Source organism: Mustela nigripes, chromosome X (genome assembly GCF_022355385.1).
Source record: "Mustela nigripes isolate SB6536 chromosome X, MUSNIG.SB6536, whole genome shotgun sequence".
NCBI classification, from domain to species: Eukaryota; Metazoa; Chordata; class Mammalia; order Carnivora; family Mustelidae; genus Mustela; species Mustela nigripes.
The window spans coordinates 110,178,572-110,200,846 of NC_081575.1; the positions used below are offsets into that span (position 1 = coordinate 110,178,572).

The 22,275-nt window shown below is 39.0% G+C and overlaps 1 protein-coding gene across 3 annotated transcripts in view; it reads left to right on the forward strand.

Annotated features, from left to right (window-relative positions):
• Window positions 1–19,997, forward strand: part of SCML2 (Scm polycomb group protein like 2) — a 93,384-nt gene extending 73,387 nt beyond the window's left edge. For 2 of the 3 annotated variants that reach the window (XM_059386178.1, XM_059386180.1), the window contains exons 8-13: window positions 3,073–3,196; window positions 5,377–5,580; window positions 6,301–6,480; window positions 12,682–12,792; window positions 13,451–13,702; window positions 18,279–18,349. In XM_059386178.1, coding sequence (XP_059242161.1) covers window positions 3,073–3,196; window positions 5,377–5,580; window positions 6,301–6,480; window positions 12,682–12,792; window positions 13,451–13,702; window positions 18,279–18,286 — 879 coding nt within the window. In that variant the 3' untranslated portion in view covers window positions 18,287–18,349. Of the gene's footprint in view, window positions 1–3,072; window positions 3,197–5,376; window positions 5,581–6,300; window positions 6,481–12,681; window positions 12,793–13,450; window positions 13,703–17,035; window positions 17,188–18,278 lie in introns of all 3 variants that reach the window. The other variant, XM_059386181.1, reaches the window with a different exon arrangement.
• The last annotated feature ends 2,278 nt before the right edge of the window (window positions 19,998–22,275 follow it).

Below are 22,275 nucleotides of genomic sequence, written 5' to 3' on the forward strand. Positions count from 1 at the left end.
AGTAGGCAGAGAGGCAGGCAGAGAGAGAGAGAGAGAGAGAGAGAGAGAGGAGGAGGAAGCAGGCTCCCCGCTGAGCAGAGAGCCCAATGCGGGGCTCGATCCCAGGACCCCGGGACCATGACCCGAGCCGAAGGCAGAGGCTTTAACCCACTGAGCCACCCAGGCGCCCCAAGAGATATATTCTTAATAGAAGGACATAGAATCTTCCTAGATCTTATTAGAACTAAATTAAATTTAAGCAGTAATAAACATTTCTGAGTTTAGCCATCTGGTATCATATATATGACATTCCTGTTTTATTTCAACTAATGTTTATAGTATGGAGCAAAATGACAATTCCATTTTTATTTTATTTTATTCTATTTATTCTTTTCTTTAAGAAAGAGAGCAAGAAAGCACAAGCAGGGGAAGTGGCAGAGGGCACGGCAAAGGGAGCGGCAGAGGGAGAAGGAGAAGCAGGCTCCCTGGGAGCCTGATGCTGGGCTCAATCCCAGGACCCCGGGATCACAACCCGAGCCGAAGGCAGACACTCACCGACTGAGTCACCCAGGCACCCCTGATTTTAAAATGCTTAAATTAATACTGGTATTTTTATTTCAAAAAGCATTAAAAAATTTTAAATAAAATTAAAAGTAACAGTGGATATATTACAAATATAAAATCATAAGCATTAAAAAATCAAATAAGCAGGTTATTCTAATGTAAATCATTAGCAGATTAAAGTTCAAATTCAAAATAAATTGCATAAAATTAACGAAGGTTGTGATACTTAAATGGAAATAATGCTTTATTTTAAATGCATTTTGAAAACTGGAATGTATTGAGGATGTCATTGATGCATTTTTTTAAGGTTTGTTTATTTGAGAGGGAGAGAGAGCACAGTAGGGAGGGGCAGAGGGAGAGAGAGTCCCAAGCAGACTGCGATGAGCATGGAGCAGGACTTGGGGCTTGATCTTATGACCCTGAGCTCACAACCTGAGCTGAAGCCAAGAGTCAGAGGCTCAACTGACTCTGCCACCCAGGTGCCCTTGATGCATACTTTTAATGTTTATTTTCCAGCTACTGAAAAAAGTCTTTGTGATTATTTGGTAGAATGATGAAGATTTAAGTCCATAAAGTTTCTCTTCACTCCTTTATTTTTAAATAATTCCAGTGCTAATTTGACAATTTTTAAAAAGGTGTTTTTGAAAATATTGTTTAGAGGTGCCTGGGTGGCTCAGTCATTAAGTGTCTGACTTTGACTCAGGTCATGATCTCAGCATCCTGGGATTGAGCCTGACATTGGGCTCCTTGCTCTGCAGGGAGCCTGCTTCTCCCTCTCTCACTCCCCCTGCTTGAGTTATCTCTCTCTGTCAAATGAATAAATAAAGTCTTTTAAAAAAAATATTGTTTATAAGGTGGTAGGGTGGGGCACAAGACAGAGTCTGTAATTTTTTTTTGTTTTTTTTTTTTCTCTATATTTTTTTTGGATAATTGTTTTTTGTTTCGAAGGAAGAATTTTAGTTCACCATCTTCTTAACTTTATTATTTCATCATGAAAGGATGAAGAGTCTCATGGATTTATCGATATCCCTTTCTCAGTACTGTCGCACCATAGTTTAATGATTTTTTTAAAAACTTTTATTTATTTATATGGAAGAGAGGGTGAGAGAGTGAGCAGGAGCAGAGGAGGCATGGAGTGGGGAAAGGGAGAGGGAGAGGGTGAAGCAGGGAGCCTGACATGGGGCTGGATCCCAGGTCCCCGGGGTCATGACCTGAGCTGAAGGTAGATACTTACCTAACTGAGCCACCCAGGTGCCCCCATAATTTAATTATTTAGGAAGTCTTTGAACTAAAGTACAAATAATTCTTGCAGTAGACTCTTTGTCAACTGTCCATGTACCCCCGCTCTTTAAGGATTCTAGAGGTACAGAAGCACATTTTTCAAATAAATGTCCCTTTATTCAATTTACAGTGTTAATAGAAGCATACTGTCTTGGTATGTCTTAAGTCAAAAGATTCAGATTTTTAATATCTGAAAGGATGAGAATGTATCAACACTATAATTATAATTCAGTTCTTAAAAAATAACGTGATTTTGGGATGCCGGGGTGGCTCAGTTGGTTAGGCATCTACCTTTAGCTCAGGTCATGATTCCAGGGTCCTGGGATTGAGTCCTGCGGCAGACTTCCTGCTCAGCAGGGAGTCTGATTCTCCCCCTCCCACGCCCCCTGCTTGTGCTCTCTTTCTCTCTGACAAATAAATAAAAATCTTTTTAAAAAACCACGATTTACTAGAATACAGTGAACCCAAATGACAGTCATTAATTTAAACAAGGAAAATACAACATTGAATGTTATCCTATTTTATCCTCCTTTGTCCCTGCTTTTAAAATATCCTCTATTATTACCTTTTCTAGGTACAAGACCCCCTTCTCTGACATTGGAGAGCCGTGTTTGAAGGTAGCTCCAAGAAAACCTCAAAGTTGATATAAAATAAATAAAAACACTAGTGATATTTAAGAATGTCCAGAAGACATCTGTTTCTTATATACAATAGGCATAATTTTATATGGACTTTAGGAAACCACTTGTAATTTTGTCAAAATTATCATACATAATATGGAGAAATGCAGGCCAGATGCAGTAAAAACCAGATGAGTGACTGCTTTGTAAAGACAAAGTCCGTCCGCTGCCTTGTTAAAGTTCCCCACCCCCATTTGATGTGTTGCTGAATTGGATTTGCAGACTTTACTTTAGCAGTGTGAAAAAAACTTGCCTAACAGGGAGCCTCAGAAAATAAAAACAAGTTTTGTAGAGTGAGCTATTTGGCTAAGGTGTGACCTGTTGGAGGAGGGGTAATGCTGGGAATCCCATACTCCTGGTCTCTTCTCCTGCCTGACTGGCTCATAGGCCTCTCTGAGGAGCAGAGTTCGGAAAGTACTGTAATTTGTGACACACACAGGGGTTTCCAACCGTAAGGACTTCTGACAGCTGATCATTTGTGACCAGTGATGCTGACAATTTTCTAACCTCCTTATCTAAGAATCTTTAAAAAATGTATAATATATGCCTGTGCTTTTTTTTTAAACAGGAAAAATATTTTCCTGTTTTGTGTTCTACATCTTCAGCTTCTATAAAATCCCTGGCAAGAGACCGTCGTGTTTCATATGATAAGGATGCCACTCCTGGTACATCTAAAATAGTGATGTCAACAGGTAAATTAGTATTTTTTTAAAAGGTGTAAAATTACTAATCTTTCACTCTGTGTTATTTTAGTGTCTTTGAATTTGAGGAATAAAATAAGAGGAAAAAAGATGATAAGACACGTTTTTGGGGTTTTTTTCTTAGCATTTTTCGTATTAAAGTATTTTGAAATTCTAGTTCATTTTGATGTTAAGGAAAAACTGTTTAAATACACAAGTCACTTGAAATTTCACTATTCTTAAAGTATTTTATTTAACTTGGTAAGATTTGCAAAATTTACAACATTGTCAAATCTATTTTTCTTTTCCCTTTGTCTTATTTCACAGTGTCTTTTTGTCTTGTATGTACTTTTAAAGCTACTTCCAATGTTTTTAAAATGTCTTTTAAAATCTTGACATAGCTTTACCTGTCAAGGGGCATGATGACTTTAAATTATTCTCAGTTATGTGAAGAGTATGAAATGACACTAACCTAGACTGAACAGATCCCCCTTTTATTTGTCATCTCTTCTATGTTTTCTTGTTCCCTTCCTATTTTTTTAAAGCATGTAACACTGCTTTTTCTCCTAGTTCTTTGTCTTTCTTACACTCTTCTGTTCCTTGGACCCTTCTCCCCAGTTTTTTTTTCCTGATTAAAAAGAAATTATTTTTTGAAATCGAAATCACTTACAGATTATCAGTTTATTATTCCTGATTTTTTGTCTGTTGGCAGGAGAGACTAGCTAAATAAGTATAACACAAAGGAGATAAAACATTGAAATCTTTGTTTAGCATCACTTGTGTTCAGTAGGACTTTGTCCATCCCATCAGCACCATGGGTTTTTATTTTTTTAAAAAAGATTTATTACTTATTTTAGAGAGAGAGGGAGAGAGAGAGAGAACATGAGCTGGAGGGGTAAAAGAGATTCTCAAGATTCTCAAGCAGATTCTCTGCACTTAGTGTGGATCCCAGGCTTGATCCCACAATCCCAAGACTACAACCTGAGCCAAAACTAAGAGTCGGACGCCCAACCAACTATGCCACCCAGGCACCCCCTGGTTAAGTTTTTAACAGCCCTTTCATTTCTGTGACGGAGTCCATCCTTTCTTTGGCTATTGCCCCAAGCTTAAATTATCTTGTATTTCAGCATAGTGAAAGTGAGATTATTGTACTGAATATCGACCATGTAAATGTAAAATTTGGCAATATAAATTAGGTAATGGATAAAAATCACATGCTTCTTGATTTGAGGGGACAGTATATTTTATGTTTGGTAATAATGTACTCATATTGTTACATTGTATGTTGATTTATATTTATTGATTCTCAGTGAAGAAATATTATGGAAATGTGACATTTGTGTGATTACAGATGATTGCTTCTAAGTCATATGCTATTATTATACGTAGGAAAGTGTTATTTTTAAATTTTCTTTAGTGAACCTTGGCAGTATATAAAGGCCATTTTTATTTTCCTTAGGTTAATGAAAAAAATTATTCTAGGTCATTAGAACTTACTGTGTGACATGTATCTTAAATTATTTGGTTACTTTAGAAAATACACTGAAGGTGCAATGTTGGTGGTTTAAAATAAATTCAGTCCAAAGAGTATATTAACATGACCAGTTTTGACAAAATTCTTGTACTGTGTATACAGTTAAAAGGTGAAAGTATTTATCTTTATACCATTTTACATGGTGTGGGAATGTGTGAAGAATGGTTTTGTAAGGGGCTCCTGGGTGGCTCAGTTGGTAAGCATCTACCTTAGGCTCAGGTCATGATCCCAGGGTCCTGGGATTGAGTCCTGCATCCGGCTCCCCGTTCAACCCTCCCCCACTCTCCTTGCTTGTGTTCCCTCTCCCACTTCCCTGCTCGTGTCCCTCTCTATCTCTCTTTCTCTCTCTCAAATAAATTTAAAAAAATCTTAAATTATTTTATGATGCTACTAAAAGTTGGATAGGTCTTATTATTATTTTAGGCAGAATTCTAGAAAACTGAATAGGCATTTGGATTATTTCTAGATTTAATATCTTTATACAAATGTAAAAATTAATTACATATATACTTTTAGGTAGCAGAGATGATTGTTGATAGTTTATATTTGGGTTCTCTTTGAGTGAAGTGTGGCTAGTGGGATATAGTGAATAATCACGTAGTGTTTATGTTGCTTTTAACCAATCTTTGTTGTATTTATATACACATGTTTCCTGAAGTCTGTGTCTATGTAAACAAACATGGAAACTCTGGTCCTCACCTGGATCAGAAGAAAATCCAGCAGCTTCCTGACCACTTTGGCCCGGGCCCCGTGAATGTGGTGCTCCGGCGGACCGTGCAGGCTTGTGTCGATTGTGCCATTGAAAGTAAGACTGTTTTTGGATTTCTTAAGCCAGATCATCGTGGAGGAGAAGTGATAACTGGTATGCTCAGCTAATCCTTTATTCAGCTTTACTTATGAATTGATTTTAGGTTTGAAAAAGGCAAGGATTTTATAATAAATAGATGATCTTATTATACTTAGAGTTTATTAACTACTTATAATATTGGCATACTTACATTGATATAATTGAATATTTATAATAAGTGCCTGTTGATAGACTTTTAACTCTGGGAAAGTTTAACTTTACATTCAAAGTAGACAATGGTCAGAGTCATACTGTAAATGGAGGTAAAATATTTTTTTTTACATGCTTTATTAAGTTCACTATAGGCAAAATACCTTGGTTGATAATATATTTTAATGTTTTTAGAAAAAAGACTGATCTGTAAGAAGCTGTAAGTGAAAATGTGACTCAAGAAGTGCTTATGAGATAAGATACAACTGCCTTTCCTGACTGATCAGATACTACATTTATGCCCACAGAATGCTTAGAGTAGCCAGAAGTGCTATAGATCACTGGGTTGCTGCTGCTGCCCTTGATGTTGTTTGCCTTATGAATATTTGTTAAATGAGAATGCTTTTACCAATATAGGCTATTGTGTTTGAATGAGAAGGGCCTTTGTAATTTAAGAATATTCCTTTACAAATTACAAAAACCGCAAGTTAGATTAATCCTACATTTCCAAAATTGATACTTGTTTTGATGTTGTAGTTTTATCTTTCTACGAGGTAACTCTGACATCTCTTTTACCCCCAATAGCTTCCTTTGATGGGGAAACCCACTCTATCCAGCTCCCCCCGGTGAATAGTGCATCATTTGCTCTACGCTTTCTTGAGACTTTATGCCACAGCTTACAGTGTGATAACCTTTTGAGTAGCCAGCCTTTTAGCTCTTACAGAGGTAATACTTCTAGTCCTGCAGAGCATGATAAAAAATCAGGTGAGAGAAAATGTAAAATTTTATACTGTGCTTCTATTTTATAATTAATACGAGAATCTTGTATACTTTAGTGCCCTCCTCAAAGTAAAAGTTTTAGCCACCATGAACTAATTAGACATGTATAATATATAGTTTTTGTTCATTCAAAGTGGACAAGTAGTTTCTTATATTCATAATGAAGTTGAGTCTCAAAACATGAAAAGTATCCTGTGGTTTGACTTGCATTTCCCTAATGGCTGAGGTTAAGGATCTTTTCATGTGCTTATTGGCTATTTGTAGATCTTCTTTGCAGAAATGTCTATTTAAACCCTTTCTCTATTTTTATTTGGGTTCTTTGTCTTTTTACTACATAGAAATAAAATATATTTGTGCTTCTTATATATTATGTTTTTTCTGTTATAGTTATATTCTTTATATATTCTGGATAAAGTTCCATATCAGAAATATCCTTTGCATATATTTTCTTCGTTCCGTAGGTTGTCTGTTCACTTTCTTGATGGTGTCCTTTGAAGCACAAAAGTTTTTAATTTCATGAAGTCCAACTTATCTATTTTTTTCTTTTATTTCTTGTACTTTCGGTGTCATACCTAAGAAAATATTCCTTAGTACAGTTTTACAAAGATTTACTCCTATGTTTACTCCTAAGATTTTATAGTTTTAGCTGATATATGTATAGTTATTGATCTATTTTGAATTAATTTTTCTATATACAGTGAGATAGGGTCTAATTTCATTTCACATGTGAATATCTAATTGTCCCAGCACCATTTGTTGCAAAGACTACTCTTTTCCCTATTGACTTGTCTTGGCACCCTTGTGAAAAATCAGTTGGCTGTAAATATGTGGATTTATTCCTGGATTTTATTTTTCATTGATCTGTATGTCAATCCTCATGGCAGTATCATACTACCCTTTTTTTTTTTTTAAAGATTTTATTTATTTGACAGAGAGCACGCAAGAAAGGGAGTGGGACCCTGAGATCATGACCTGAGCCAAAGGCAGATACTTAACCAACTGAGCCACTCAGGCACCCCAGTACCCCATGATCTTGATCACTGTAGCTTTTTGTAGTAAGTTTTGAAATTGGGAAGTGTGAGTTTTCCAACTTCGTTCTCCTTTTTTCAAGACTGTTCTGGCAATTCTGAGTTTCCATATGATTTTTAAGTTCAGCTTGTCAATTTCTGCTGGGATTTTAGTAGAATTTATGTTCCATCTGTGGATCAATTTGGGGACTGTTGCCATCTAATAATATTGGGTCTTCGGGGTGCCTGGGTGGCTCTTGATTTCAGCTTAGGTTATGATCTCAGGGTCTTGGAATTGAGCCTTGCATCCACTTCCATGCTCAGCATGGAGTCTGCTTGTCCCTCTCCCTCTACTCCTCCCTTGCTTGCATGTTCAGTCTCCCTCCCAACTCAAATAAGTAAGTAAGTAAATAAGATCTCTTGAAAATTAATATCACATCTTCTAGTTCATGAATATGGGATGTAAATGTATTTAGGTCTTCCTTTATTTCAGTAGTATTTTGTAGTTTTCAAAAAGCACATCTGGGGGACGCCTGGGTGGCTCAGTTGGTTGGACGACTGCCTTCAGCTCAGGTCATGATCCCAGAGTCCTGGGATCGAGTCCCGCATCGGGCTCCCAGCTCCATGGGGAGTCTGCTTCTTCCTCTGACCTTCTCCTCGCTCATGCTCTCTCTCTCACTGTCTCTCTCTCAAATGAATAAATAAAATCTTTAAAAAAAAAAAAAGCACATCTGGTACTTCTTTTGCTAAATTCATCTCTAAACATTTTATTATTCTTTAAAGATTTTATTTATTCATTTGAGAGACAGAGAGAGCGCAAGCAGGGGGAGAGTCAGAGGAAGAGGGAGAAGCAGACTCCCCACTGAACTGGGAGCCCAACATGGGGCTCTATCTCAGGACCTAGAGATCATGACCTGAGCCAAAGGAAGATGCTTAATGACTGAGCCACCCAGATGCCCCAGTATTCTTTAACTTTTTATGTGGATTTGAGTCACTGTTGAATGTTATTTCATTTCTTGTAGGTAAGCTGTTCAAGTGAGGAATTTTCCCACTTTTTAAAACAAATATTATTTTGAAGAGTTTATTTATTTGATAGAGAGCAAGGACAAGCAGGAGGAGCAGCAGGCAGAGGGAGAGGGACAAGCAGGCTCCCTGCAGAGCAGAGAGCCCTACTTGGGACTCAATCCCAGTACCCCAGTATCATGACCTGTGCCAAAGGGAAATGATCAACTGACTGAGCCACCCAGGCGCCCTAAAATTTTCTCACTTTAAAAAAAAGGAGTATTTTAGGGAGAGAGAGAACAGGGGGAGGGGCATAAGGAGAGAGAGAATCTCAAGCAGACTCCCCTCAGGGCAGAGCCTGACACGGGGCTTGATCCCACCACCCTGAGGTCATGATGTGAGCCAAAATCAAGAGTCAGATGCTTATCCAGTTGAGCCATCCAGGGGCCCCTCACTTTTTATTTGTGAAGAATTTCTTATTTCTCCTTCATTTTTTAAAAATAGATTTTTATTTATTTATTTGACAGAGATCACAGGTAGGCAGAGAGGGGGCAGCAGAGGCTCCTTGCTGAGCAGAGAACCTGATGTGAGGCTCGATCGCAGGACCCTGGGATGATCTGAGCCGAAGGCAGAGGCTTTAACCCATTGAGCCACCCAGGCATCCTCTCCTTCATTTTTTAAACTCTAGTTTTGTTGGAGGTAGAATTCTTATTTGACTGTCTTTTTTTTTTTTTAAGCAATTTGAATATATCATACTACTTCCTATTAGCCTCTATAGTTTCTTTTTTTAAAAAATATTTATTTATTTATTTGATGGAGAGAAATCACAAGTAGGCAGAGAGGTAGGCAGAAAGAGAGAGAGAGAGAGAGGGAAGCAGGCTCCGTGCCGAGCAGAGAGCCCGATGTGGGACTCGATCTCAGGACCATGAGATCATGACCCGAGCCAAAGGCAGCGGCTCAACCCACTTAGCCACCCAGGCGCCCAAGCCTCTATAGTTTCTGATGAGAAGTCAGTTGTTAATCTTATTGAAGATCCCCTGTATGATGATTTGCTTTTCTCTTGCTAATTTCAAGATTCTCTTTGTCTTTTGCTTTTGATAGTTTGTGTTTTTTCTAGGTATGGATATCTTTTAATTTATCCTCATTGGAGGTAGTTGAATTTTTTGGATGTTTGGATTAATGCTTTTCATCAAATCTGGGAAACATTTAGCCATTACTTTTTCAAATAGTCTTTCTGTCCCTTTCTCTCTGTCACCTCTCCTTCTGGAAATCTAACATTATGTGTATTTTGGTGTCCTTGATGGCACCCCACAGGTCTCTGGGGCCTGTTCATTTGCCCTCATTCTTTTTTCTTTCTGTTCCTTAGACTTTATCATCTCAGTTGACCTTTCTTTTAAATTTGCTGATTTTTTTCTTCTGCTAGTTCAAATCTGCTCTGGAGCCCTTCTTTTTTTTTTTTTTTTTTTTTTTTAATGATTTTTTTTTTTTATTTGACAGAGAGATTACAAGTAGGCAGAGAGGCAGGCAGAGAGAGAGAGGAGGAAGCAGGCTCCCTGCTGAGCAGAGAGCCCGATGCGGGACTCGATCCCAGGACCCTGAGATCATGACCTGAGCCGAAGGCAGCGGCTTAACCCACTGAGCCACCCAGGCGCCCCTCTGGAGCCCTTCTAGTGAATGCTTCATTTTATTTATATTACTTTTCAACTCCTAAATTTTGATTTTGTTCTTTTTTGTTATTTTTATCATTTTATCGATAGTCTCTATTTGATCAGACTTTCTTTGCATACTTTCCTTTAGTTCCTTAGACATGATTATTATTTTTCTAGATCTCTGAACATAAACAGCTGATTTAAAGTCCTTGTCTGCTAACTCTAGTATCTGTACTTTCTCAGAGGCAGTTTCTATTGATTGTTTCCCCCCTTTTTATGGGCCATACTTTGATGTTTCTTGCATGTCTCCTAATTTTTAATTGAAAACTGGACCTAAGAGTATAAAGCAGTAACTCTGAAGATCAGATTTTACCCCTTCCCTTGCTGGTGCTTTGGTATAGTGACTTTCCTGGACAATCCTAATGACTTCCTAGGCTCATTTATTGTATGGGGCCACTGAATTCTGCTCATTTAGCTTAGTGTTCAGCAAATGATTGGATAGGGATTTTCATAAATGTGTGCAACCAGTATGTCTCCCATCCTTTGCCACAGAGTTTATGTATGTGTTGGACTTTACCTTGAACATTCCAGGAGGCAGTTTATGAGTCTGCTTTGTGCAGAGCCTCAAGGTCAGCAAGAAATGAAAGACCTAAGTTAAGGTCTTAGGTCTTTCTTGGGCATGGATACAGCCTTATGCATGCATATGTATGCCTTCTAGATTCCCAGGAGTATATCTGTGGTTTTCAAAGTCTCCCAATGGACATTTTATTCTCCAGGTTTGTTTTTAAAGCTTTTGGGTCAGTTTCCTGTCAGCGCCGACTGGGCAACTATAGTGTTAAACAATTACTACTGTGGATTTTATTTAGTTTGTTTGCTTGTTAGAGCAATGCCTTAGAAATAGGACTGTTCACACTGAGGACGCTCTGATTTAGGTCCAATAAAACAAGCCCTGAGAGCAGAGCTTTCTATTGAGCTTCAAGGTTGGTCAAATTGTGATGGTTCTTTGGGGATAGGGCCTTTTGAGAGCTCCAAACCCATTGTGTTCCCTCCAGTGACTGCTACGATGTGGGGGTTTTCACAGCCACAGTAGTTATGAACCTGTTGGTTTGCAAAGCTACTGCAAAAACAGTGAAGGGGATGATGGTAGGGAAGATAAAATGCCACAGAGTTTGCTGTTCTTTTGGAGATTCTGCCACTATTTTCTGGAACAAATGCCTTTTTGATTGTTGTAAGCCTTTACATAATGTCCAGAGTTTTTGAAAAAATTAATTTTGCTGATCTCTTTGTTATTTTTATAAAGAAGTGGATTTTTGGAGGTCTTTAGTCAGTCATCCTGGAAGTGTCTCTCTATGAGGACTTTTAAAGTATTTTGTAAATTATTTGGCTTTCTCTAGTTATCTCTGCAGGAAAAGTTTTGTGCCTGAGCTTCCTACAATACCCAGAAGCAGAAGTCGAGAGTCATTTTTATGTTTTATCAGCCTCAGATAGTAGACCATACACCAGCTTCATTAACTTTTGTAAGAAAGCATTAGAATATTATAAGTAAAAGAAGACATTTTCTGATCTTGCTAAGGTTCTGAGGTAACGTGTATCTATAGAAAACTATACATTAGGATTTGAATTTTCTGTAGCATTAAATGAGTATGAAAAAAGTCAATTTTTTTCTTTATAGGAATTTAAATGTCCTAATTGTAGAAATATTTGCCATTCACTGAAATATGTTTTGCCTATTGGTTTTTGTAGTCCGTGATTAAAAATAAAACCAAGTGGTAAGAACTCTCTTAGACTGTTTAGTAATCAGCCAGTAACCAGATGGCAGATGATCTTAAGAATAAGCACACCTACGCCTGGCCCCCAGCTATTTTGAACCAGTTGAAGTTTGACTTTGGTACTTTCTCATTGCAATCTTTCTTCTCACTCAGGTTCTGTTATCAGATTTTTTAGATTTCTGTTACACTTAATTTTTCCTTTTAGTTGGAGGTTAAATCAAGATACTGACTGATATTTAGAGTCTAATTAATAATTTGAGATGTGATTACTTTCAGGATCATACCTTAAAGAGTGGTCCTTTAGGTAAAAATGCATTTGCTTTAATAATAAGTAAGCTGTAGAGCTATAGTAAGGGTAGCTCTGGGCCAGGACTATTGCCTATAAAGCGAGATGTCCACTGTACACTGCCTCCTCCTTCTCTGAATTCTTAACTTTATTTTTTTCATGGGAACAGTTTTCTCAGGCCTTTTTAGACACATTATAATTGATCGCCTCACTGTTTCCTGAGATATTTAGAGATATGTGATGACCCTAGAATAAATGATGCCTGGATATAATGCTTTTAGCTCCTGAATGGGATGTCACTGGAAATTTAATGGGATGAAATCAACAAATATTATTCATAAATAATCAAATAATTGATAAATTGTTGATGAAGTTACAGTAGGCAAATGCGTTAGAAACAGAAGTGTTATATGCTGATGATCTGAAAATGCTCAAAAAATGTTAGTTATAACAAACACCTTTTTTTTAAACAGTTAAAGAAGATATAACACAAAAAAGCCCCAAACGGCCTTCTCAGGAACCTCCACCTTATGTTGTTCCTGTGTCACCTAAACTCCCCAAAACAAAGGTGTATGCCTCTAAAGGTAAATAGTATTTACATGTTCCTGGAATGGGAAGAAAAGTCACTCGACTACCATTTAACTATATGCTTTTGGGTGGGGGTGTGTATTTGCCCAAATCAGTTGAGCATTTAGGCTACTACTACTTCATCAGTTTTCTTGAGCATTTCATTCCCTTCAGAAGTACACAATGGTCATTTCTCCTTAGATAAAAATGAAACAATTACAGTAACATTTTCCATTCAGCTCTGTATTGCTAAAAGCTGATAAACAGTGAATAGAAAAACTAGTGCCTTTCCCCACTGGAATTTTTGAGTGTCCAAGTAGTAAGCAAATGTTAGAAGCCAACTGTATGATCATATTATAATAGTTGTGAAGAACTGCATTCCTAAAAATGAATGCTTTAGTGAAGTGTTTACAGCCTTAGGTAGCAAGATGGGGAAGGGACAATTGCCATGAGAAATACAGGAGACATAGTGGAATCAATTTGGATTTTAAGACAGTGTCCATTACTGTAAATGCCAAGAAATGGAGGTGGCCATGTAATTTATGTGAGAGGTTTGTGGTTCAGTATAGCTTGGCTTAAGTGAACTCTTGAAGCTTTGGAGATGTTTTGAACTTTTAATAGTATTTAAGCTATAAGTCTACTGAAGATCATTGTCTTTGTCTTTTTTTCTTGTAGAAGAACAACTGTCTTGTGAGGGAAGTGGCATGCCCAAAGAGGAAAAGCTTCCTGAAGATTCCGAAAACTCACCACCAAATCCAGCAAATTCTTTAAGCCCTACCAGCAGAAATCCTGTAAGCACTCACGCTGCAGTCTCCTGGAGTTTTTCTCCGAGTGCTCCAAGCACCTCAAGTTCAGCACTAGTGGGGACCAAATCTACCAAGAGCAGTCACCATGAAGTTAAATTCCAAATGCAGAGGAAAAGTGAAGGTATATTTAAAAACAGTGATTTTCAACCAATGTGTTTCTTTCTCCTTAAGGTTTCTTTGCCTAACAGCATCCTCTGAGAGTGTATCACATTGGAGAAAGTGCCAACATTGAGGAGTTTTGAGTCCTCCCTGTTTTCGTTGCTGTCAATAGATGCTCTGATCCTCATGGCAGCATAGAATTGTCCCTGGGGATCTGGGTCACCAGCCATGTCTCTCACAGAGACTTCGTAGATCAGTTGTTCTGATTAATGGTTCCATTGTAATCGATCATTTCACTGGATACCGTCTGGACTCAGAAACCTCCTGTGACTCTGAGGCCTGGAAAGATGCACTTCCTCTCCTCTCTGATGTACTCTCTTCCTTGTCTCTCTTGAGACTTTTCCTGACTCCAGCTTGCGTGTGGCTCCCAGCTCTGGCTCTGGTACTCTGTTGCTATAGCTGTTTCCCCATTCTCCATACCTTCAGTTATTCCCTCTGACCCACCAGGAGTACACAGTATGTGTACACAGGGCAGCGTCCTGTTGCCATCTGGAAAAAGCCAGATTAGTTTTCCATGTGCAAAGATAGCTACCCTGTACCCTTTCAAGGATGAAGGGGGTGGGGCAAGGTGGAGTAAGGGTGGGAATGTGTTTTGTCCCTTTTTTCCTGGTAGGCATCTAGGCAAGGTGAGTATTGAAGGCAGTAGGAACCATCCAACTTGATTGCTTTTCTTCATGGATGTTTTCTATGGGCAACTGCACTGCATACATGCTGACATATTGAATGTCATCCCTCCATCTCCCACCTCATGTAGATCATCTCCGCTTTCAGAGTGATGTGTGCGAGGAGTCTGGTGGTAGATGCGTATCTCATGAAGGGGTAGTGTGTCCAGAATTTTTAGGTATTTTCACAAAATAAGCTCTGAAGACAGGTCTTCTCAGTAAAAGGCTATAAAAGGTTATCCCTGATACTGAATGTCTCACTTTCAAATGTATGACTAACACTGCTATGCCAAAGTAGCCTGTACTTGGGCTTGAGAAGCCAATATTTTGGTATTTCCAGGAGTGGAAAGACTAATAGTAATAATATTACTTACTGGTAATTTACTTATTAGTAATGGAAATCAGCATCATCCTCATCGCTATCTGACATGTGCCAGGCATGTAATATTTTATATGGCCTTATATGGTACATCTTTACAATAATTCCTTAAGATGTAGATGCCGGTAAACACTTTCATGTGAGAAATCTAAGAAGTCACTTGACTAAGGTCCCCAGCTAGAAAGTGGCTGGGTTAGTCCTTGAATCCAGGCACTCTGATTCCAGGCTGTATGCTTAACTGCTGGGATGCTTCCATCTCCAGAGAATAGGTAAGCATTTCACTTGGAAACTGTATCGAGGTGTCATTCAAGGTATTGGAACTGTTACTTAAAGCTGAGTCCGCCCCTGATTGCTGGTGATGCTCTTACAACCTCCTGTCCTGCCCCATTATTTTAATGAAATAAACTGTTCGTTTTTATTATAGGAAAGAAATCCAGTAATGTTGTGGATAAAATCAAATCACGTTTCTTTATTTCAGAAACACTTAACTGATATTCTAGTGTATGTAAAACAGAGCCATTCAGGAGAAAAGCACGACTGGACTTTGATTGTTTTTCACATATAATTATTTGAATAACACTAATGTTTGCAACTTCTCTGATTGTTCTGAAGATATGGGCCCAATTAAATGATTTTTCCATAATGAATTAAAAATAGATGATCTTACAGTTTTTATTTTTAAGATAAAATTGTAATTTTATACCATAAAGTATATTTTTGCATATAGTTTTTCTGTAGTAACCTATAAAACTGGTTACATGTTATTTAAGATGTAACTATACCAGGTTCTGATAACATAAACCAGGAACCCCACAAAAAAGTTAATTAGAGGTATGATTAGCTTGATTAGCTTTGCCAATAATTTTTTCATCTTAAATTAAGTCTTCCTTAGAACTAAAGGAGAAGACTTTCTGTCTAAATTATTAGACTGCCTTCAGCATGGCATGATCTCTAACATCATCATTTTCATTTGGGTTGAAACACTACAGTAACATTTCTTAGTAGATACGACCAACATTTTTATCTCTGACAAGAGAAAGGGAAAATATGTTTTAGTAAAGAGTTTTTGTTTTACATCAAAGCTGTGACATTGAAAGAGAAAATAAGTACACTTTTGAGCTTCACACAAAAAAACTTACCATTCTGAGTTCCTTTATCTTGTTTTTCTTTGCCCTTTACCTGGGTAAATACTCAAAATGGCCTTAAAATGGCTAGAGCCCAGATGATAGGAAAGATAAAGTATATCTTTGGTTAATTCACACCAGAAAAGACCAAATTTGTGTTGACGGTCCTGGTTTAAAGAAACAGATCTTCCTGGCAATTACAAAACTCACTTCTCTTATTACACACTTACTTTTGTGAGACAAGCACTCTGGTTGAGTAAAATGAATACTTGTCTGGACACAAAGAAATTACAGCACAACTTGGTGAATAGCACAGCTAAAACTTTTTGAGGTATCAGTACTTACTTTATTCTATGTCTCAAATTATTATTATTTTTTTACCTATAAACATTCAACCAGAATATTACTATGCAATTAAACTCGAGAGAGGGATTCAGTATAATGTTAAAATTACTTCTGACCTAGCCAAGCAGAAAATAATCCTTTTTTCTTCAAAATTCAGATAGGCATTTAAGCCCTAAGAGACAGGAATTTAAAGAGTAAAGTGGTGCTAACAATATCCATATTGAATACATGGGAGAGATTCAATAGAACTACTTTGGTTCTCAAAGATAATGGGGTTATTGAAATTCCTTGATTAAAGTGAGTAAATTTAAGCAACTATAAAACTAAATCTGGAGACTTTCCATTGTATTTAGCTAGTAAAAGAAACCTAATCCAGACAGACCAAGATAAGAGAGATAGAGAGAAATTCACTGAAATACTTAAAGAGTAATAGGTTAGTTTAGATTAACCTAATTTAACCCAAGCAACAGATCTTTTGCTGTCTTTGCCTGTGGCCAACAAGGCCTCAGATTTGATCAGTCTGCTTTATGATTTTTGACGCTTTAATGTAAACTCTGAAGCTACTTTTGTTGTTTGGGGGAGGTCAGATGGGGTGCTCTCGGGTAGCCATCCTCAGGTCATCCTAATCTACGCTTCCACTGGATTCTTCGCTCGGAGACCTGAGTCCTTGCCGGGGTGCTTAACAGAAGGTTCCTGGAATGGGACCAATTCTCCCTACCTAACATCTCTTCTTTCAGGATAATGATCAGGTCAAGTATGATTTGTCTTTTTTCCCCCCATTGAAGCTCCAAGTTATATAGCTGTACCTGACCCCAGTGTCCTGAAACAAGGCTTCTCTAAGGACCCTTCAACCTGGTCTGTGGATGAAGTGATACAGTTTATGAAACATAAAGATCCTCAGATATCAGGCCCCCTCGCCGACCTCTTCAGGCAACATGTAATGTATCTTTTGATCCGGTTTTCCTGCCGTAATGCCTTTCAATGACCTCTGTGCAGGCCCTTCAGTTGGATGGATGCTGATTGGTGTGGATGGTGGGGGAACCCTATCAACTGATTTTTTCATATGTGAGAAAGGTTACTTGACCCAAAGTTAGATTCTTAAATGGTAGAGGCTGGATCTGTGCTTTAAATTGGTACCCGAGTACCTAAAATACTACAAGTCTTCAAGTTCTCAAGAGAAGATGATTCAGCATGGCCACTCTCAGATGTCTTCTCCCACAAGGATCCTCCTCCCCACCTGCTCCCTGCTCGGCCCCAGGACCGTGAGTAGGAGGGGGTAACCACAAGCTGTGACAGGGTGTCCTCCCTGTTAATGATGCCCAATGAATCCAGCAGCTGTGTAAGATTAAGTGTAGTTTTATTTTAAATAGGAGCTCATGAATACCAATTACTATGGCTTCTCTGACATAAATTGGTTAATTAAGGAAATAAAAAATTTTAGGAGGATGCCTTGTGTCTATTAAGTAATGTTTATAGTCTTTTCTAAGAAATCGGTGACCAAATGTCTTCTGTCCTTTTCAGTATTCTAAAGGAAGTCAGTAATTAGTTTTAGCATTTAATTAGTTTAGCTTCAGACAACTAACCGATTAGCTTTCAACATAAAGACAACACTGTGTAACACATTTACAGTTTGCATTGATGCTGACATCCTCATATCCCCAGCCTTTTTAAATAAAGTTAGTGACCGTCTGAAATTTGTTTCTACAATTCATAACTTTCTAAACTTTGTCATAGATAATGTAGTATTTTATTCAACACACAGTATTTAAAACCAGATAGTTTGGTGCTTAGGCCAATTTTGAAAGATACTGGATTAAATTTCCTTTTTCTTAAAATTTGAAGTGAACTTAAAAACTATCAAATGATATCTTACTGTATGAATTATACTTTTAATAGTTTTCAGGAAATAAATACATATTCAGAGACTATATATCAAGAATGTACAACTGCTCTCGATTTTACATGTTTTTATATACAATTTGATAAAATATGAATGCATTACTCATTGTAATTTCTTTCTCTCTGTAGGAAATTGATGGGAAGGCTCTGCTACTACTCAAAAGTGATGTGATGATGAAGTACATGGGGCTGAAGCTGGGGCCAGCATTAAAGTTGTGTTACTACATTGAAAAACTTAAAGAAGGAAAATACAATTGAAAAAAATGTGTAAGTTTAGATTGGACAGAATTCTTTATTGTCCTGGTAACTTTTAATTTAAAAAATATTTTAACTCTCTTAGAAGCTTTCATTTGGTAGACAGTTCCTCTAAAATCTGTGATATCCAGAATTGCAGAACAACATGATAGTCCAATCTACTTCTTTAAAAACCATTTACATGTTAGTATTAGCATATTCAAATTGGGAGTTCTTTATGTCTTTCCATCATTTTCTTATACACTTTACAAATGTATTTTCATGCTGGAAACAGAGAAACACCTTTGATTTCAGTTAATGTTTATATATAGAACCAAAACAGCTAAATCCCAAAGGGGGAAGTATCAGGGACTGACAAGTTCTCTAATGAAATCTGTGAGAAGTTTTCCTTAGAAGAAAATTTAAAGATGCAACTGTAGATACGATCTCTTTCTCCAAATATTTTGTGTCTGTTACTGCAAGTTCTGTTTCTGTTCTGCCAGTTTCTAGAAAGGGAAAGCCATATAAATTATTATCCTTTTGTTATTATTTCTCTGTATGTTATATTTGTTCATATTTAAAGAAAAAAAGCAAGCTTATAAACTTTCATAAAGTGTTCTTAATCAGTTTTTAATAACTTTTGAACAATTGTACGATAAATAGAATGGTTGTTTATGCAGGAGATATTATACTACAAGGGTAGTTTGGATAGAGTCCGATTAAATTTTTTCAATAATATACCTATTATTTTAAAACATTACATATTTTCGCTAAGTGTAAACATTTGACTGGGCAGTCATTTCTCACATCTCTATATGAAGACACCTGTGCCCAAATTTTTTAAAGATAAATATTTTATTGTCTGTGCTTATTCCTCATATGGATACTATACCCTATTTATATATTATTCCATACGTGTAGGTATATAAACAAGTAAATCTGTTCTTTTTTGAATTTAATATGGCACTTTGTACTGCCACAGAGGTAATGGTGAACTATTTATATAGTTAGAGGTCTTTATTCTGTAAAAAAAATATGTGCATCATTTGCTATTATTATTACCTCTCAGCTTTGTCTTCAGGGGATAAGAAACAATCCGTAGGTTGGTTTCCATACAGGGAAGCTCTCTGTCCTATGCAATGTTTCTACTTACTTTGCTTAGCTCTGAGCCATTTATTCTGCTAAATTTTGGAAGATGCATTAAATCTGACTTATCATTTGGGGCTGTATTTTTAAAGTTAGAACTTTCAAGGGGAAATGGTGCTATATGTTTATAGTAATTGCTTTGTCTAAGTTTGGTAATGTTGATAAGCTATGAGAATCTGTGCTAAAAGTCTTAGCCATTTGTTGTAAATGCCAATAAAATATACACCAGGGGCATGAATGTACATTTTCTTTTTCAGAAAACCAAATGTACTTTATATAAGAATGAAACTATTTAAAGGATGGTTTATCTATGTTATTCCTTTTGTGTTAGGAGACAAAATCGTAATTTAAACCTAATCTTTTTTCAAATTGTTTGTATAAAGATGCTGTGCCCAGTTGAACAGTCCTCAGGTGTTTGTATGAATACTATGTTTTACAGTTTTCAGATTTTAAAATATAATAAAGTTTTAAAACCACAATAATGTCAATGCCTCAGATTTTATTTTGTTTGCTTTCACTGCATGACATTAATATGCAAATTTATTAGAGTTGATAAATGCTACTGGGGCACCTGGGTGGCTCAGTCGGTTAAGTGTCAGCCTTGGGCTCAGGTCATGATCCTAGGGTCCTGGGACGGAGCCCCACGTCGGGCCCCCCACTCGGCGGGAAGCCCATTTCTCCCTCTGCTTGAGTGCTCACGTTCTCTCTCTCTTCCTCTCTCACAAATAAATAAAATCTTTTAAAAAAGCACTACTAAGCTTGTGGTTGTCTACGTGCACGTCCAGATAGTTGAGTGTTAACACTTGCCCTCATTCTACAGGTACGCAGGTCGCTAGCAGCAAAGGGCTGATCTCCTGTGGGACCTTAAACGAGCCCCCAGGGGAGCAGCACGAAGTTCCATCCACGAGCTGTGTCTGTGCTCAGCACTTGCCGCTCGCAGTGGTACCGAGGATGCGAGTGCACTAGAAGAGGCCAGGGCCCCCGCATATCTTGTCCCCGTCCCCGAGCTCCTACGTCTGCCTGGTGGTCTGGCTGCTCTTCTGTCACCGGGGGCCAGGAGCCACACTGCCTTTCTGCCTTCAGCTCTCCCAGCTTACAGGAGAGGCTCAGGACGGGGGCTGCGTCGCCTTCCGCACCTGACCCCTTGCCCCTCTCGGCTACGCCAGGAGCTTCTGCTCCACGCCTTCAGGCCCACAAACTCCTCCCACTGCAGCAGCACGTCTGCCGGTTGACACGGTCCCCACTGAGCCTCCAGGGCTGATGCTCTAGTGGCGGGAATGGGGTGTCACTGTGCTTGTCTGGGACTTGGGTGATTCAGACCTGCTTGCTCTCGGCCATCCGGTTTGTCAACTTATAGTCCAGGGACCATCTAACGTGTTAGGCTCTCGGGAACTCTCCGGGCTTTTAAAATGATCTTTCCGGGACGCCTGGGTGGCTCAGTGGGTTAAAATGATCTTTCCTCTGGTTCTGCCTCTCAGGCCATCCTTCCAACACCAGCGGGCGGAATTCTGCAAGCTGACCGTGGCAGCCTCTGGGCGCATGGAGCGTTTGCTTTCGTCTTTGTGTGATTTCTGATCGTTGCGGCGGCTCCGGAGTGTGTGTCCAGGGTGGGACTTCCCAGACTGAAACCCAGGCCCCCTCTGTAGGCATGAAAAAGACATGCCCTTCTGTAATACGACTAGAAAAGAACTGAACCGCATGACGAGGAACGATGTAGTTGGGAGGAAAAGCCCCGCTTTCCGAGCCACGAAGGGGTCGCATTCACAGTCGGCTGAGTGAGTGAAGTACGTTTGAACTTCCGGGGCTGCTGGTTCGCTGGGATGCTGGGACTCGCTTGTATTTCGCAGTCCTCTGAGACTGATCCAGGGAACGAGGGAGGGAACCAGGAAGGGCTCTCGGGCACGGGGGACGTGCGGCCCGGGGCCTACGTTCAGAGTGCATGGCAGACGGGGTTCCGTCCTCGACCCCCCGACGTTTCCCATTTTGTCCTGAAGGTTGATGAAACTCACCTTGAAAGCAGCTCTCCACGGAGAGTCCTCAGCCCGAGCGTCCCCACTCTCCTTGCTCTTCTAGAGGCAACTCCGGACACGCGGGACCACCTGCTTCGGCTCCCGGGGCTCTGGCAACCGGGGTGGGGGGGCATAAGGAGTAAGAGACCTACTCCTTGCCACAAGCTGCTTCCACCATACGTTGGTGACCCAGCATTCGTGGAAAGGAGCCTCGGGAAGCTCATGATAGCGCACGTGAGCCAGTTCCTGGCAACTGTGAGGGCTCAGTGCCTGGACTGCCTGCTAACTGGACATACTGATGACAACAGTGCTGAGGAACTTCAGCTGTGTTATTACGTCATACTAAGCAAACTGCCTGAGGCAGATGTGGTTTTGGTCACCATGCTCGGATTGGTCCAAGTACCCCAGGCTCTGCTGCAGTAACAAACAGACCCCGACAGCTCCGTGCCTTTGCTTTTCCTCCCCTTCTCCCAGGCGAGGTCTGATGCTCCCTTGCTGCCGCGTCTTTCCTTTGGCACCGCTCGTGGAATGCGTGGCCTGCAAGGATCTTTTCTTTTCTTCTTCTTCTTCTTTTTTTTTTTTAAAGATTTTTATTTATTTATTTGAGAGCGAGAGATTACAAGTAGGCAGAGAGGCAGGCAGAGAGGGAGGGGAAAGCAGGCTCCCCGCTGAGCAGAGAGCCCGATTCGGGGCTTGATCCCAGGACCCTGCGATCATGACCTGAGCCGAAAGCAGAG